Source organism: Chrysemys picta, chromosome 11 (assembly GCF_011386835.1).
Source record: "Chrysemys picta bellii isolate R12L10 chromosome 11, ASM1138683v2, whole genome shotgun sequence".
Lineage (NCBI taxonomy): Eukaryota > Metazoa > Chordata > Testudines > Emydidae > Chrysemys > Chrysemys picta.
The window spans coordinates 17,850,705-17,867,803 of NC_088801.1; the positions used below are offsets into that span (position 1 = coordinate 17,850,705).

Consider the following 17,099-nt stretch of genomic DNA (forward strand, 5'->3'; position numbering starts at 1 on the left):
AAGAAAAGAGAGTGAGATCCTTAGTTAAACAGGTGCTATGTAAGTGCAAAGTAACAATAATTAAAAAATAGATATATACTTTGCAGCTTCACACATTTTATGTGCAAACTGGGGATTTTGAAGATGAAGGATTAAGATGTTTGCAATAAAGTATTTTCAATGACCGTATGACTAGTGCTCTGTTTAAAGAAGAATGATTAAGAATAATGCCATACTTGAGTTGGGTGTCCATTGGGCAGTGCATCGAATTAAGTCTCAAACTTTTAATATACATAACTATTTTATTTAAAGGCCAAATCCTTGTTAATGGTCAGTATTTATCACAGTAGTCAGAAGATGTTGATCCACTATTCAATGAAAGCCTCCCCAAACTGTTACCATGTATCTGAAGCCTCAGCCTTTAATAGCCATTAAACAATCACAACTCTCCTGATGCTTCCGTTTGTTTTGTCTCCTTGTGAAAATAGCCAGTAAATTTTAATTTTCACACAACATCATATTTTTTTAACTGATTTTAAATATTTCCTCTATTTTATACCCGGTGTTCTAGACATGGGCATCTTTTAACTTTGGTTTGTTGTGTACTTTTCTTTTTAAACATTAGAATAGTATAAATGGGGGTGGGTGGATGGGCAAATTTCTTGTTTTCATCACATCAGATAGGCACACATTCTTAGCTTCCCCTTCTGCTTTTTAATTTGCACCCAAGTGATAACTTTCAGGTGCTTGCCTGTTTCCCTTCTCTGCAGTCTGCTCCAATTAGTGCAGTTGGCAGCACTGTAGAAGGCCCTTTTTTTTTTGTTACTCTTCTCACTGTACTTTGTACACCACCGCACTGCAGGCAACATTGTTTTTTAATCTTGAATTCACCTACCTTATCTCTAGTTTTACTCCTTCGGCATTGTACTTTTGTGCAGGTTCCTTGCTCTCCTTTTTCCCTTCGATCTGATATTAGTGGCAATGGCCTCTGGAGCCCTGCCTTTAAATTACATTCGTGTAACTGTTTAACATATTCATTGTAACTCTGTTTAAATGTTGTTTGCCTGGCCAGAGTGGATCAGGCATAATCATTTTTAAATTGGTCCGTTCCTAGTTTGGAACAAGTTATGAATAAAATTTTAAAATGCTTTATGCTTGGTTTGCCACTTAGCCACACAGATCATTTTAAACCCTGCTAATATATCTTAGAGCCCTCTTCTGAATGGATCTTTTAAGTGACTGGCACCTGCTGCCCTTTAGGTAATTTGAACATTCTTCTGTGGCTCAGTGAGACCTGAACTATTGAGGTATGGGCCAGTAAACACATTTGGTTCCCCATTATTGCTGCCTAGTCCTGTAGGGTGGAGTCTATTTGAATGTCAATCCAGTCGTTTTTCAAGGCTCTGTCATTAAAGACCTACCATGGTAGCATTGTCTCGGCCTTCCCTAGGAGCCATCAGTATTTTCTCTAGCTAACTTTTTTTGGGTCACTGTCATTCCTTTTGAATATGGAAATCTAATTAGTTTATGTTGTCACCAATGGCATAATACTAAAACCCTGACTTTAGTGGGAGAGGATGCTAGACTGATGCTCAATCTTCCACTTAATTATCAAGAAGCTTTACATATGAAATATTCCTTAACAAAATTATAGGGGAACAGAATTCCAGTAAATTCCCATGAGTGATATGTTTTAAAATAAGGTGTTTCTGATTACCATCTTGCTTCCATAATTTCACCTCCTCTGCTTTATCATCAGGCATGACTTTAACAGCCAATATCATGGGAACAGTTAGGCTTAAAGGTTAATTCTTTATGCTGTTTAAAAGCTGGGGTTTCAAAATTTTAGGTGGCACATTATATGAACTGTTTTCTAGCTTTAGAAATTTCAGAGAGATTAATGGGAAGGCAGGGAACCTGAGGGCAACAGTAATAAGAACATGCATTTACAGAGGCTAACAATGTGCTCAACATGATGGTTCCAAAACACTTAAATGTTTTAATATCAGCAATCATCCCTGGCCCTCTGTCACAGTTCAGGGCAACTGCACCTCTGTTCCTCTTCTGTGGACCAGCAAGGGCACCTGCTCTAGGCTTCATTCTCCTCTGGCTTTCTCTTCTCTTGAGTGGAAATACCTTTCTGACCAGGGTATTCCAAGTTGCATGGACCCCTAACTATACTGTGACATCCAAGCCAGAGACTCTGCCTAAGCAGGCCTGCTTAGTTTCTCTTCAGAGACTAGTAACAGAGTAATTGCCCACCATTATAAGGTACCACACAGCACTTCGTATGCAAGTCAATTTAAAATCACTACAGAGAAAACACATTTAAAAACAATTAACCCCCATCCCCTCCCCCCCCCCCATGCATGCTAATAAGCTTACTAGAGATCACCCCAACCCTAACATGGGCTCTGACAGGAGCAGTCCTTCAAAATCCTATCCAAGGGGTTTCCTCATGGTTTCAAGTTCGTTACAGCTTCAGCTCAGATCAAGCACAGAGTCTTCCCTAAGGATTGGAGCTCTCTATGGACCTGTCCATTTGCACAATCAGGAAGAAGGCCTGGAGTCTATTTAAAACCAGGCTATTTACCCTAAAATCCTTTATCTGTTGGTTCCTTGGAGAATTCAGTTTGAACTAGTATATACAAACCTCTCCAGGAGGTGTCTTCAAATGGCTAATAATGGAAGGAATTACATTAGCGTCCCTCTGCTCCTAGAAGAGTTACATGTGATTCTATAATAATACATAGAACTGCATTTTTAATACAATTGACCCCAAAGGTACTAATTCTAATTCAGTAATGTTCAAGTTGATTCAGTAAAGTTTAACTTAATTCCATAAGGTTTGTTCTGGATATTGCAGGATATTGTCAGTTTGTCAGACCCTCTATCTAGAGCAAGTGCTTAATGGCAATCAAAAATTGCATTGGTCCAAAATCCAGAGCTTGCTATATCAGTGCCAAAAATGCATTGCTACTCTGGACAACTGACACCTTTAAGATCTTTTATGTTACATAACTTGTAAATGGAGCTCCCATCCTATACAGCAGTGTTTCTCAACCTGGGGGTCGTGGGATGGGTTTAGGGGGTTGCAAGCAGGGACGGCATTGGGGTTAGGAAGCAGGGCAACTACTTGGGGCCCCACGCTACAGGGTGCCCTGGGTAGTGAATGTACGTGTTTCAGCCATGTGCCTCGCAAGGATGCTGAAGTCCTGTGGCCAAAGCTGAAGGTACGGGTGTGACGGGTTGGATCACAGAAACCCCTTTGGGAGCTGCCAACAGATGTGCAAAGACTACCCCTGCTTCTGTTTTCCCTGCCAGCTCAGGACTCCAGCACCCTGTCTTGCTGAGCCAGACACTCTTGTCTGGCTCCAGACACAGACCCAGGGTCTGAATCACCTGTCCCAAAGCTGCAAGTTTACCTGAAAACAGCTCGCAGTAGTGCGCTTGTCTTTAGCACTCAGATGCTCAACTCCCAATGGGGTCTAAACCCAAATAAATCTGTTTTACCCTGTATAAAGCTTATGCAGGGCAAACTCATAAATTGTTCGCCCTCTATAACACTGATAGAGAGATATGCACAGTTGTTTGCTCCCCCAGGTATTAATACATACTCTGAGTGAATTACTAAATAGAAAGTGATTTTATTAAATACAGACAGTAGGATTTAAGTGGTTCAAAGTAGTAACCGACAGAACAAAGTAAGTCACCAAGCAAAATAAAATAAAATGCGCAGATCTATGCCTAATCAAACTGAATACAGATAATTTCCTCACCAGTTCCAGAGTGCTCCCTTTTACAGGCTAATCTCCTTTTAGCCTGGGTCCAGCAATCACTCACACCCCCTGCAGTTACTGTCCTTTGTTTCAGTCTCCTTCAAGTATCCTGGGGGGGGTGGAGAGGCTCCTTCTTTAGCCAGCTGAAGACAAAATGGAGGGGTCTCCCACAGGTTTAAGTAGACTCTCTCTTGTGGGTGGAGACCTCCCTCCTATGCAAAGCCCAGCTCCAAGATGGAGTTTTGGAGTCACCTGGGCAAGTCACATGCCCCTGCATGACTCAGTCTTTGCATTGTCCACATGGCATCTTGCATGTCTCCAGGAAGACTTCTCATGTGGATTGGAGCATTCCAAGATGCATTGTTCCCTAAGTGTCTCCTGATCAGGTACTTAACCTGGCAAATTCCTTCCTAAAGAAGCTGACCAAATGCCTCACAAAGCTTACTTAGAAATCAGGCAAGCATACAGCCCATATTCTTAAGCTCGAGTAGAAAATGATATATACGTACAAATAGGATGAATCGATATAGTAGATCACAACCCTTACGGAGATATGTTACATGGCACAGGCAGCATAAAACATATTCCAGTTATGTCATACATACATTTATAAGCACCCCCTCCCCATAAAGCCTTATGGGGTATACTGTCACACCCTCCCCCTGAACTTACTGCCAGAGACTTGGACACTGTCCATGGCGGAGGCAGTACCTGTAAAATTTCTGTTTGTTTCTGGTCACACTTCCTTTCAGTACCTTGAAACCATATGGTGTCACTCCTGGGGGTTCTAGCCCGTTTTGGGGTCCCTGGTCCCCAGGTGCTTGCAAACAGGTAGGGATGTAGTATTGCTAACAGAATGCAGGCAGCAATACTCATTAACGTGGAGGTATCTTGGCATTTAGCCACCAATGCCATGAGGCGGTGTGCCTCAGTTTCCCCTTCTACACAGCAGCATAGGCCTGTTATGCTTTTGCTGCTTTTTACAGGTATGGGCTGTAAAGTAACACGCTGGTGGGGCTGTCCTGTCACCATCCCCAGCATGTATAACAGCTTATTCCACAAATCAAATATGTTCCACATCTTTAAAGGGTTTACCACTAGTGTGAATTCTTTTGTTTTATCCCATAGGTGAATTAGCAAAAGACACAAGGTTAACAGCAAATCTACAGTGGACAGGCTTCGTTCACTCAATTTGACTTGTTTAGCACCCATTGCATTTTCCCAGTTCTCTGTGCCCTCTGGTAGACCCTCTGATGCAGATTCCTCTGCCTCTTTGGGGAAGACTTCTAGTTCGGGCATGTGCTTGGGTCTTTGGCCAGGAAAGGGTGTACTACAACCATACTTGTCCTCGGCCCCTCCCTCTGGAGTTTCTCTGGGCTGGGCCCCACTCCCTTGTGAAGTTCCTCCCATGAAGAGATTTCCCCTCCCCTGTCTTGGAGAGAGAGTTTTATCTCTTGCAAGTGTAGCAAGAACAGCAGGTTTCCCTGGGGTGCTCTGAACCCCTTTGGGCACCCCACTTTCTGTTTCCAATGGGTCAGCTGGATAGACCCCCTCATCCTGGAGGCCTGACCCCCAGGTTTCCCTTAAAACCTGATCCACAGGAGAGGGGGCTGGCATTTCGAATGCAGACTTTTCACCCTCCTCCTGGGAAAGCCCCTCCCCACAAAAGGTGGGTGGACTCTCTGGCCCCCCCTGACCTTCCATCTGGGCTTCCCTCTTTGATCTCCCCTCTGGGTCCAACACTCTTGTGTCCCCTGAAAGGGAAGGTGATCCTGCCCCAGCTGTGGACTCACAGCTACCAGCTACGACAGACCTCTCGCTGGCCAGCAAAATCCCTCCCCTTCCACTCGGGTTGGGCTGGCACTCAGCTATAGAGTCCTTGGGGCCTGTTCCCACCACAGCGGTCCCCAGGACCCCAACTTCCACCTTTGGGACACACGCCTCTGTGCACCCCAGGGCAGGCCCAGCCCCCTGCTGACCTGCAACTTCCTGGCAGTCAGCAGCTGTGGTGGCCTCCTTGCTACAAGGTGGTACATCCCCCTCCCCAGGGGAGATGATTAGGGGACAGGAGCTGGCTTCATCCAGCTCCTCCCTCTGGAACTTCCCTTGAGCCCCAGGGCTACAGGAACTGGCCACAACCAGCCCTGCCCCCGAAGCTGCATCCTTTACTGCTGCAGAGGAACCTAAGAGACACTCTCCTATTCCCCCAGCAGTCCGTGTGACTTCACCCCCCTCTCTGGGGCTTTTAGCACAAGATTCCTTCTCACTGCTAACCAACCCTGGGACAGATTCTGCCACACTAAAGAAATCATTCCCCAGTAGAAACGGTGCAAAATTGTTTGCCACCGTTGCAACAGTCAGCTCAGCCTGCAAATCCCGAGTTTGCATGTGTACTTTAGCTAAAGGTGCAAGGACTTTGTAACCCCCTACCAGCTCTAATTCTGCCATTTTACCTGGCAACAGATCCTTCTCCTGGATTAGGTCCCTCCTGACCACAGAAATCTCAGCACCCGTGTCCCTTAATCCAAGAAGCATTTGACCATTCAATTTAACAGCATGCATATGCTCATTGCTGGGTTGTGTGGAAGCAAGCTTTACAAATCCTGTGTGGAAAGAGGCCACAGCCTGGCTCTGAGAAGCCGCAGCTTCACTCAGTAAGGGACACTTATTCCTCAGGTGCTCAGTGGACTTACAATGATAGCACCTCTTGGGCTCCTCTGCTTGCACAGGAAATTTGGGTCGAGTACCAGGGGAATGGGGAGGTGACCGCCCAGCCTCTTTTTTCCCAGACCCAGGGGTAAAACGGTGATTCTGCTTTCCCCCAACCTTATACCCTTCTGCCAGTGGTTTGTGTTTGATTGCAGCTTGGGCTTGTTCATAAGAGTCAGCATACTCAGCTAATTCACCCACTGCATTTACCTTTTTGTCCCACAAATACTGTTTTACCTCATCACTGCACATATTCAGGAAATGTTCCTGAGTAACTAGATCACACATCCCTTCAAAACTGGTAATGCCTCTCCCCCGCACCCATTTATCTACCAAATCTCTCATTTCATTGGCATAAGCCACATTACTTAATCCAGATCCCCTCTTAAGGCTCCTGAATTTAACCCTGTAGGTTTCAGGTGTAACCTGAAACTGTTTCAAAACCAGATCCTTAAATTTACCATAGTTTGAAGCATCATCAATAGGCATCTTATTGAATATGTCCAGAGCTCTGCCAGTCAGTTTTGCTATCAATGTGGTCATCTTCTGATCTTCAGGGATGGCATGGAGGGTGCACAGTCTCTCAAAGGTGATGAAATATTCGGCGATATCGCTGGACTCATCATACTGTGGACATAGCCGCTCCCATTTGTGGATTTTTGGGGAAGTGGAGCTAGCAGGGGGAGGGTTTCGTCTCTTTGACTCCATAACAGCCAGTTCATGCTTCCGGGCCTCCCTCTGGGCCTCCATAGCCCTCTCGTGGGCAGCTGCCTCTGCCTCCGCCGCCGCTCGCGCCCTCGCTGCCTCCCTCGCTGCCTCTCTCGCTGCCTCTGCCTCCATGGCACTAATTTCTAATTGTCTTAGTTCCAGCCGTCTCTTATGTTCACTTTCTCTCTCTTTTGCTTCCAACCTGGCCAGCTTTAGTTTAATAGCAGCGTCACTGGTACTCATTGTCCTGCTTTCTCGTGCTGGGCTACAACCACTCTGCAGTTCACAGGAACTGAGATCACTAGTACTCATTGTCCTGCTTTCTTGTGCTGGGCCACAACCCCTCTGTAGTTCACTGAAACTGAGATGCACTCAGCTCAGGGGATTCTTAGTTAACAGAGAGCTTCCTTTTCTGTCCCTACTTCCCTTGCCCGAAATAAGCAAACAGAAAATAACAAACCAGTAACCACTTTGTCTGTTCTCCAGCCACCACACTTAAAACTCACTTAAAATCACTACCAGTATCTCAAAGCAATCAACTGTGCACAGATCCTGCTCGACTACGCCACTGTGACGGGTTGGATCACAGAAACCCCTTTGGGAGCTGCCAACAGATGTGCAAAGACTACCCCTGCTTCTGTTTTCCCTGCCAGCTCAGGACTCCAGCACCCTGTCTTGCTGAGCCAGACACTCTTGTCTGGCTCCAGACACAGACCCAGGGTCTGAATCACCTGTCCCAAAGCTGCAAGTTTACCTGAAAACAGCTCGCAGTAGTGCGCTTGTCTTTAGCACTCAGATGCTCAACTCCCAATGGGGTCTAAACCCAAATAAATCTGTTTTACCCTGTATAAAGCTTATGCAGGGCAAACTCATAAATTGTTCGCCCTCTATAACACTGATAGAGAGATATGCACAGTTGTTTGCTCCCCCAGGTATTAATACATACTCTGAGTGAATTACTAAATAGAAAGTGATTTTATTAAATACAGACAGTAGGATTTAAGTGGTTCAAAGTAGTAACCGACAGAACAAAGTAAGTCACCAAGCAAAATAAAATAAAATGCGCAGATCTATGCCTAATCAAACTGAATACAGATAATTTCCTCACCAGTTCCAGAGTGCTCCCTTTTACAGGCTAATCTCCTTTTAGCCTGGGTCCAGCAATCACTCACACCCCCTGCAGTTACTGTCCTTTGTTTCAGTCTCCTTCAAGTATCCTGGGGGGGGTGGAGAGGCTCCTTCTTTAGCCAGCTGAAGACAAAATGGAGGGGTCTCCCACAGGTTTAAGTAGACTCTCTCTTGTGGGTGGAGACCTCCCTCCTATGCAAAGCCCAGCTCCAAGATGGAGTTTTGGAGTCACCTGGGCAAGTCACATGCCCCTGCATGACTCAGTCTTTGCATTGTCCACATGGCATCTTGCATGTCTCCAGGAAGACTTCTCATGTGGATTGGAGCATTCCAAGATGCATTGTTCCCTAAGTGTCTCCTGATCAGGTACTTAACCTGGCAAATTCCTTCCTAAAGAAGCTGACCAAATGCCTCACAAAGCTTACTTAGAAATCAGGCAAGCATACAGCCCATATTCTTAAGCTCGAGTAGAAAATGATATATACGTACAAATAGGATGAATCGATATAGTAGATCACAACCCTTACGGAGATATGTTACATGGCACAGGCAGCATAAAACATATTCCAGTTATGTCATACATACATTTATAAGCACCCCCTCCCCATAAAGCCTTATGGGGTATACTGTCACAACGGGGTTGAAAGTTTTTTCTAGTGGGGGGAGGGTTTCATGTTTTGTTTTGTTTTAAGCCCAAAGGGGGTCACCAGCTCAAAAAGATTGAGAAACACAGCCTTTCCAGACAGGCTGCAAGAAATTGGACCTTAAAATCACGTTGATAACTGTTTAATCTTTTTCTGTCACTCTGCTCCAATGTGACTGTTTTTTTAAATTTTTCAATTATTAACATTTATATAAAAATGCTTTACAATATGTTATGTATATATATATTGACACATATTTCAAAATATGAGCGAACGCGCGTGCTCTTTCTCTCTCTAGATATAGATATGGATAGAATTTTTTTTTTTTAATTTAGTACTCTCTGTGCTTTCACTTGTTATGGTCTTTGGAAGGCAAAGAAAACAGTATCAATGAAAGAAGATATACATTGTTGGAGCATCCTTAAAATAGGTGCAATTCATTTTCTTTTCGGGTAGCTTTCCTTAACTTTAAACTTAACAGCCTTTCCACAGAAACTTTCTCTTGTTTGCACAAATATTTGACTGCTGATTAAAAACTAATTAGAAACACTAAAAACCATATGACAAAACTAAACCCAGTGTAAAGCAAGTGAATCTTTGCTTATGAATTATAATTGAAAATTCTACCACATGTCAAATTACAGATCAGAAAACCATTTGATTTTAAAGTTATGAAAAGAAGATAATTACACATTTTAAACCTATTTTTGCATGATTAACAGCGTAATGGTAGCATCTATTGAATAATGTAAATTCTCGAGATAGTGCCATAAATAGGCAAACTCCAGTACATTCACAGTTTAGGCCAGCACTGTAATTCTTGTATAGTTATGTCCTTTTCTCCCCCTTCCCACATTGTCATGAGGTAAAGACAATCTGTCAAATTTTCTGTAACATTTTCTGAATTCTGAATTTTATACTTTTTATTTGTTATTAATTAATCAACTTCCTCATATTCTTCCTATGTTGTTTGCACAATATGCAGATATATATAGAATTTTTTCCCCACTCTACTTGCGTGGGGTGGCTCTGGTGATATGGTATATAGCATTATTGGTGTAAGGGTATAAAAGTCAGAATTTGCATGATCAGGAAGAAGCCGAATGTATAGGGCCCTACCAAATTCACAGCCATGAAAAATGCGTCCCAGACCGTGAAATCTGGTATCGCCCCAGGAAGTCTGGTCTTTTGTGTGCTTTTACCCTATACTATACAGATTTCATGGGGGAGACCAGCGTTTCTCAAATTGGGGATCCTGATCCAAAAGGGAGTTGCAAGGTTATTTTAGGGCTGGGTCACAGTATTGCCCCACTTACTTCTGTGCTGCCTTCAGAGCTGGCTAACAGCTGCTGCTCTCTGGCTGCCCCGCCAGCAGCAGTGCAGAAGTAAAGGTGGCAATACCATACCAGGCCACCATTGCTTCCGTGCTGCTGCCTTCAGAGCTGGGCAGCTGGAGAATGGCAGCGGCTGCTGACTGAAGGCCCAGCTCTGCAGGCAGTAGCGCAGAAGGTAAGAGTGGCAGTACCTTACCAGGCCATCCTTACTTCTGCATTGCTGCTGGCAGTAGCTCTTCCTTGAGAGCTGGGATCCCAGCCAGCAGCTGCCACTTTCCAGCTGCCCAGCCACCAGCAGCAGCGCAGAAGTAAGGGTAGCAGTACCGCAACCCCCTCTACAATAACCTTGCGACTCTCTTCCCACCCCCGCCCACACACACTCTCCTTTTTGTATCAGGACCCCTACAATTACAACACTGTGAAACGACACATTTAAATAGCTGAAATCATGAAATGAATGGTTTTTAAAATCCTATGTATGAGAAATTGACCAAAATGGACAGTGAATTTGGTAGGGCCCTAATGATGTAACAGTGTGAAAGTTGATTGCTGGCTTTGCTCAGTCTGAATGAGAACTGAGCCCTCTTTATAGGGATGGGATATTTTTCATTCACTGGAACATCCCATAGACTGTTCATTTCATGGTACACAAATGTGAAGCTAAATCTCATTATTGGAGCATTTGAGTGTAATATAAGGATTTGGGTACTATGCTTTTCAATCAAGAGGAATAGTTTCCTTGCTTACAAATAAAAAGTGTAAAATAATTTGATCCTGGTGATTTACATGTCAAAATAAGCACTGAATGCTAAGTTCTAGCTGCTGCTTGCAGAGTTTCTGTAGCCAGTGTTGCAAACGAGGAATCATTTATCACTTTTAACAGTTTAATTTGTGCTGCAGTCAGGATTGTTAATTTTGACTGGTTTTAAAACAAGAACTCACAAGTTCATTGGCATACTCAGGATAACTCGTTACAAGCGTGTATATTGCCCACCCTATTACGATAATATCTGAATAGAAAAGTGTGTGTGTGTGTGTGTGTGTAAATTACCTGCATATATCACTATATAAGCAGATGTATAATACAAGTGTATATGCACACACAGATACAGCATGTGTTAATGTATATGGATACAGTTTTATCTTAGTTATAAAGACATACACATAGCTTTCCAGTTATGTAAATTATAGAAATTCCAGTTTGTGACCTGTTTCTTACAATGTGCTTCACAAAATAGTTACATAGATCAGTTCTGTGACCAGAGGAGCTTATATCTTAATTTGGACAAAATAGAAAAATAGTTCTTACATAGGGTGATTGTTCATGAACGAAATTTTCCTGAGTGCTAATATTAATTCCAGTCTAGTTTTTATGTCTTGATTAATTTAATTCTCATCCATGACGATCATAAATAGTATCTGAGCTATCAACTAGTTTTATATGTAAATATTCCAGGACTGTCAAGTGCTTAAAAAAATTATCGCAATTAATCGTGTTGTTAATAATAGAATACCATTTACTTAAATATTTTTGGTTGTTTTCTACATTTTCAAATATATTTATTTTAATTACAACACAGTATACAAAGGGCTCATTTTATATTTATTTATTTTTGATAAATATTTGCACTATAAAAACAAAAAAAAGTATATTTCAATTCACCTAATATAAGTACTGGAGTGCAATCTCTTTATAATGAAAGTTGAACTTACAAATGCAGAATTATGTACAAAAGAAACCGGCATTCAAAAATAAAACTATGTAAAACTTTAGAGCTATGAGTCCACTCAGTCCTACTTCTTGTTCAGCCAATCACTCAGACAGACAAGTTTGTTTACATTTGCAGAAGATAATGCTTCCTGCTTCTTGTTTATAATGCCATCTGAAAGTGAGAACAGACATTTGCATGGCACTGTTGTAGCCGGCGTCACAAACTATTTATGTGCCAGATGCGTTAAAGATTCATATGTCCCTTCATGCTTCAGCCATTACTCGAGAGGACATGCGTCCATGCTGATGAAGGGTTCTGCTTGATGATGATCCAAAGCAGTGTGGACTGACACGTTCATTTTCATCATCTGAATCAGATGCCACTGGCAGAAGGTTGATTTTCTTTTTTGGTGGTTTGGATTTTGTAGTTTCCGCATCTGAGTGTTGCTCTCTTAAGATTTCTGAAAGCATGAGCCCCATCTTGTCCCTCTCCGATTTTGGAAGGCACTTCAGATTCTTAAACCTTTGGTCAAGTGTTGTATCTATCTGTAGAAATTTAACACTGGTACCGTCTTTGTGTTTTGTCACATCTGCAGTGAAAGTGTTCTTAAAACGAACAACATGTGCTGAGTCATCATCAGAGACTGCTTTAACATGAAATATATGGCAGAATGTGGGTAAAACAGAGCAAGACACACACAATTCTCCCCCAAGGAGTTCAGTCATAAATTTAACTAATGCATTATTTTTTTAACGAGCGGCATCGGCATGGAAGCATGTCCTCTGGATGGTGGCCGAAGCATGAAGGAGCATATGAATGTTTAGAATATCTGGTACATAAATATTTTGCAATACGAGCTATAAAAGTGCCATGTGAACATCTGTTCTCACTTTCAAGTGACATTGTAAATAAGAAGCGGGCAGCATTATCTCCCATAAATGTAGACAAATTTGTTTGTTTTAGTGATTGGCTGAACAAGAAGTAGGACTGAGTGGACTTGTAGGCTCTAAAGTTTTACATCGTTTTGTTTTTGAGTGCAGTTATGTAACACAAAAATTCTACATTTGTAAGTTGCACTTTCACGATAAAGAGATTGCACTACAGTACTTGTATGAGGTGAATTGAAAAATACTATTTTATCATTTTTACAGTGAAAATATTTATAATCAAAAATAATAGTGAGCACAGTACACCTTGTATTCTTTGTTTTAATTGAAATTAATATATTTGAAAATGTAGAAAAAACATTGAAAAATATTTAATAAATTGTTATTCTGTTTAACAGTGAGATTAAAACTGTGATTAATTGCAATTAATTTTTTTGAGTTAATTGCGTGAATTAACTGCGATTAATCGACAACCCTAATATATTTATATGATGGGAGGAGCTCCACAACAAAGATTTCTAAATACAATCTGATTTCTCCAACAATTTTAAGACAGTTGCTGTGGCTGAGGGGGGACCTCTAATGGTGAAATGGTATCTGATCATGGCTGGGCTGCAGAGTAGCATTAGCTTCTCTTTTTTTATTTGATGGATATGAGGTGTCAGTGATGAATGTCTGATGTGTCGATGTGGTATCCAGTGTGATGTTACATGGTTTGTTTTTCATTTGTTATAGATCTAAAGAAAACTCTTGCAGTCTTACTGGATAATATCTTGGAGCGTATTGGCAAGCTAGAGTCCAAGGTGGAGAACCTTGTAATTAACGGCACAGGAGCAAACTCTACCAACAGTACCACCACTGCTGCTCCCAGCTTAGGAGCAGTTGAAAAGCTCAACGTAGCAGGTAGGTGTGAAAACTGTTTAGAATTCCAACTCTATTTTATTGTGTAAAGACACAATAATACTGATACCTTTTAGCTGAAAGCACTACATGTTATGAGCTCTTCAGAAATAAGATGGCAAAACTGATTAATTGCTTTTCATTTGGGAAACCCAAAAGTAAAAATTGAACCTGCGTCATAAAAAGATGTGAGCTAGTGGTCTCCTTCTAGTGGAGTGGAAAATTAGCTGTTACACAGGCTTCACACTACATAACAGGGTTGTCAGACTTGGCTGAAAGAGGCTTGTGAATAGGGAATGGACTAGTTCGAGTGCAGTGATGCAGGCAAGGACTGAAGTATAATAGCAGAACTGGAATGGGGGTCTTGAAAGCCATATTGTTGGATTTGAAACCGTTTAATCCCTCATGCCAATTTAACACATCTTCACAGTATATATGGACACGTTTGGGAGAGGAGGCAGTACATTAACATTTTGTCCCAATCTCAAAAAGTTTGATTACTTGGTTTTGTGCAAATCTGTCCTTCTGCATTTTGTCTGCCCTTTAACAGATTTTAATGGTGCAGCCAATACCTAGCCAAATAAGCAATAAAGCAGACATTTTAATAACTTTAATTACACCACAGCCTCAGCATCAACCAAGGTATGAGAATCTCCTTCCCTGTTATATCCAGTAGTTCCTGTGATTTGACAAGGGAAGCACATACTGCGCAATCCTGTTTGTTAGAATAGATAGTCTGTAGTTTAAATGTGACATAGTTTGAATAAAATGTCATTTGAAAAGTTCTCTTACTAATTTTATTTTTGTTGGACTGGCATTTTTGTTGACATCAGTGTATTTAAGGCATATAGTTCAATGGCAACAGTATGTCTCTGGGACCTGTGTATCCACATAGGGCTTTACTCTTTCAGCAGGCCTGCACTAAATGCTGCTTGCACTTGACCCACCAGCCAGAGATTGCTATCCCCAGTTCCCTGTCTGCCTCTGGTGCCGGTGGGCCCAAGCAGGTATCGAGTGCTCTTGTTTGTTTGTGAGTTATTGCTTCAGCCCCACAATCAGGTTTTCCAGTCCAAGCAGGGGATCATAGCCAGACTGTGCATAGCATAAGAACGGCCATACTGGGTCAGACCAAAGGTCCATCTAGCCCAGTATCCTATCTTCGGACAGTGGCCAATGCAAGGTGCCCCAGAACAAGTAATTATCAAGCAATCTATCCTGTTGCCCATTTCCCATTTCCAAAGCTGGGGGGAGGGAGGGTAGGAATTTCAGCAGCCTGAGGCCTTGTCTACACCTGGGTTTTGTACCAGTATAACGATTTCAGATAGCCGTGTGATTGATTTTTTTTTTTTTTTGTACCCAAATAAAATGGTACAACCCTTAGTGCGGATGCAGTGGTATCAGTATAATGTTGCCTTATATTGGTGTAGTTTATTCTCCTTCTCTATGGTAATGGCTATGCTGATACCTTTATAGCAATATATAACTGTGTCCACACTAGGCGCTGTACCGCTTTAATTAAGCCAGTATAGTTAAAGCAATACAATCTTCATGTGTAACCAAGGCCTGAGTTGGGCTGCAGGCAAAGAGGGAGTGAGTGGTTGTGGGTTTGCAGAGAACGCGTGCTCAGATACTATGGTAATGTGGTGTAGTTTTGTGTAGTTGTGTAGTAATATTGTGTAGTTTCCTGGGAAATTTCACCAGCTTATAATGATGACTGTTTAAACATGACCGTAAAATCTTAGGTACAGTTAAATAATTTTGACCCTCAGGACCAAGTAAAGCTTTCTGGCCAGCTTTGATATGCTGTCTAATGTAACTCAGTAATGCTCAGTAAGCATCAGTTTCTTTCCTGTTATGAAACTGAATTCACAACTAAAAATAAGATACTGTAACAAGGCACTTTTAGGAGAATGAGGCACTTTCCAGGTTGTTAAATTGTAAAGGCCGTCACTTGAGACATACTGCCATTACTCAGTAACACACTGCCTCTTTTGTCGTACTGCTGAAGATAATTGTGTATAGCTTGGCAGGAATAATAGTGGTACAGTACCATTTTTATTATTTCTGGGCGTTTACTTTTACATTATAAATTTCTAGATTACTTATTCTTGCCTCTTACTAGAGGCATGAATCAAAGATTAAGATGTACCCTGCTCAAATTGGTACTTAAACTTTTCTGATTTACTTGTTGTTGCTCTGCTTTTGGAGGAAAAAACTGAAATAATAAAGACAAATCACAAGTCAAGATTTTAGTCCTTAAAAGATCCTTACAGTATGACCAATTTTCATAGTCCACTTGTTTTTATATTGCCTACCTAGGATGTTTATTATTTTACTCAAGCAGGGCTCTAAACACCTTGATGAGAGAAGATTTATTCACATAATTCCTTTTTTCCCCCTCATAACATCTTCCTAGAAGCAAGGAAAGAATTTCCTATGGAGTTCCTTTGAGTAACTGGCAAAAAGGGACACTGTCTTAAGTTTCTAATGCGCTTTGAGCTGTTCTTTTCCTTGTTTGTGCATCCACAGTGCAAGAAATTACTAACAAATTTGATTCTCACCAAGGCAGTATCAAATACAGCATCGTGCTTGGGCAGGAGTCTCGTATAGCTTTCAGTGCTAATATTAGTTAAAGGCTTGTGCAAAGGTAGTGGAGGAACTGCACAATTGCCATAAAGAGCCTTCTTTAAATTTTGATTCAATACCAGCCATAGATTTTTAAAGCCAGGGAAGACCACAACGATCATCTAATCTGGCCACCTACATAACCCAGGCCATAAAAAGTAACTCAGCAATTCCTAAAGTGGATGGAGTTATTCTGCCCATTTTCTTCTGGGTTTTGTCCCTTTCACAGTTCTAGCATCTGTAGGCCCAATTTAAAATATTTGGATATTTATCAGCAGTCATTCTATGCTAGCTTTCACAACTGCTACATGCAGCTGTACAAATACAGTGTTACTAGGGTGAACTTGTTCTGTGGCCAAGAAAAGGACTTCAATCTCCTTAGGGCTTCCAGCTTTCATTGTCACTAAATTACCCTTTTAAATGTAAAAGTCTGGGCTAAATTCTGCAGTCTTCAGTAGGAAGGGGGGGGGGGGGGAGGAGGGAGGCTTTTGTTTAAGGGCCAAGTAATTTGTTCTTCTGGTGCCTCCGTAGGTACTTCTGAATTCTCAGGTAGCCTCAGGGCAGTACAGAACAGGGGGTGGTTTATTCACACCCCGAGTGACATACGTTACATAGCAAAGGCTATGTCTACATTACAGCTTATGTCAGCATATTTTAAGTTTCAGGGGTATGAGTAAACTGCCCCCTGAGAAGT

At 41.9% G+C, this 17,099-nt stretch overlaps 2 protein-coding genes across 6 annotated transcripts in view; one reads left to right on the forward strand and one right to left on the reverse strand.

Moving 5' to 3' along the window:
• MGAT5 (alpha-1,6-mannosylglycoprotein 6-beta-N-acetylglucosaminyltransferase) overlaps positions 1-17,099 on the forward strand; it is a 259,845-nt gene that overhangs the window by 93,787 nt on the left and 148,959 nt on the right. For all 5 annotated transcript variants that reach the window (XR_010591273.1, XR_010591274.1, XM_042855663.2 and 2 more), the window contains one exon: positions 13,616-13,783. Coding sequence is in view for 3 of the 5 variants with exons in the window: in XM_042855663.2 (XP_042711597.1) it covers positions 13,616-13,783 (168 nt within the window). In the remaining 2 variants the exon portion in view is untranslated. The remainder of the gene's footprint in view (positions 1-13,615; positions 13,784-17,099) is intronic.
• Positions 3,413-7,839, reverse strand: LOC135974320 (uncharacterized). The gene is made up of 2 exons (XM_065561604.1): positions 7,296-7,839; positions 3,413-7,238 (listed from the first exon to the last, which is right to left on the reverse strand). The coding sequence occupies exons 1-2, from the start codon at positions 7,485-7,487 to the stop codon at positions 4,302-4,304; spliced, it is 3,129 nt and encodes a 1,042-aa protein (XP_065417676.1). The 5' UTR covers positions 7,488-7,839; the 3' UTR covers positions 3,413-4,301.

Coding starts and splice junctions, on each gene's coding strand:
- LOC135974320 (XM_065561604.1), bottom strand. CDS start 7,487: ATGAGTACTAGTGATCTCAGTTCCTGTGAACTGCAGAGTGGTTGTAGC. Junction 7,239..7,295: donor TTAGTGCCATGGAGGCAGAG/GCAGCGAGAGAG, acceptor GCGGAGGCAGAG/GCAGCTGCCCACGAGAGGGC.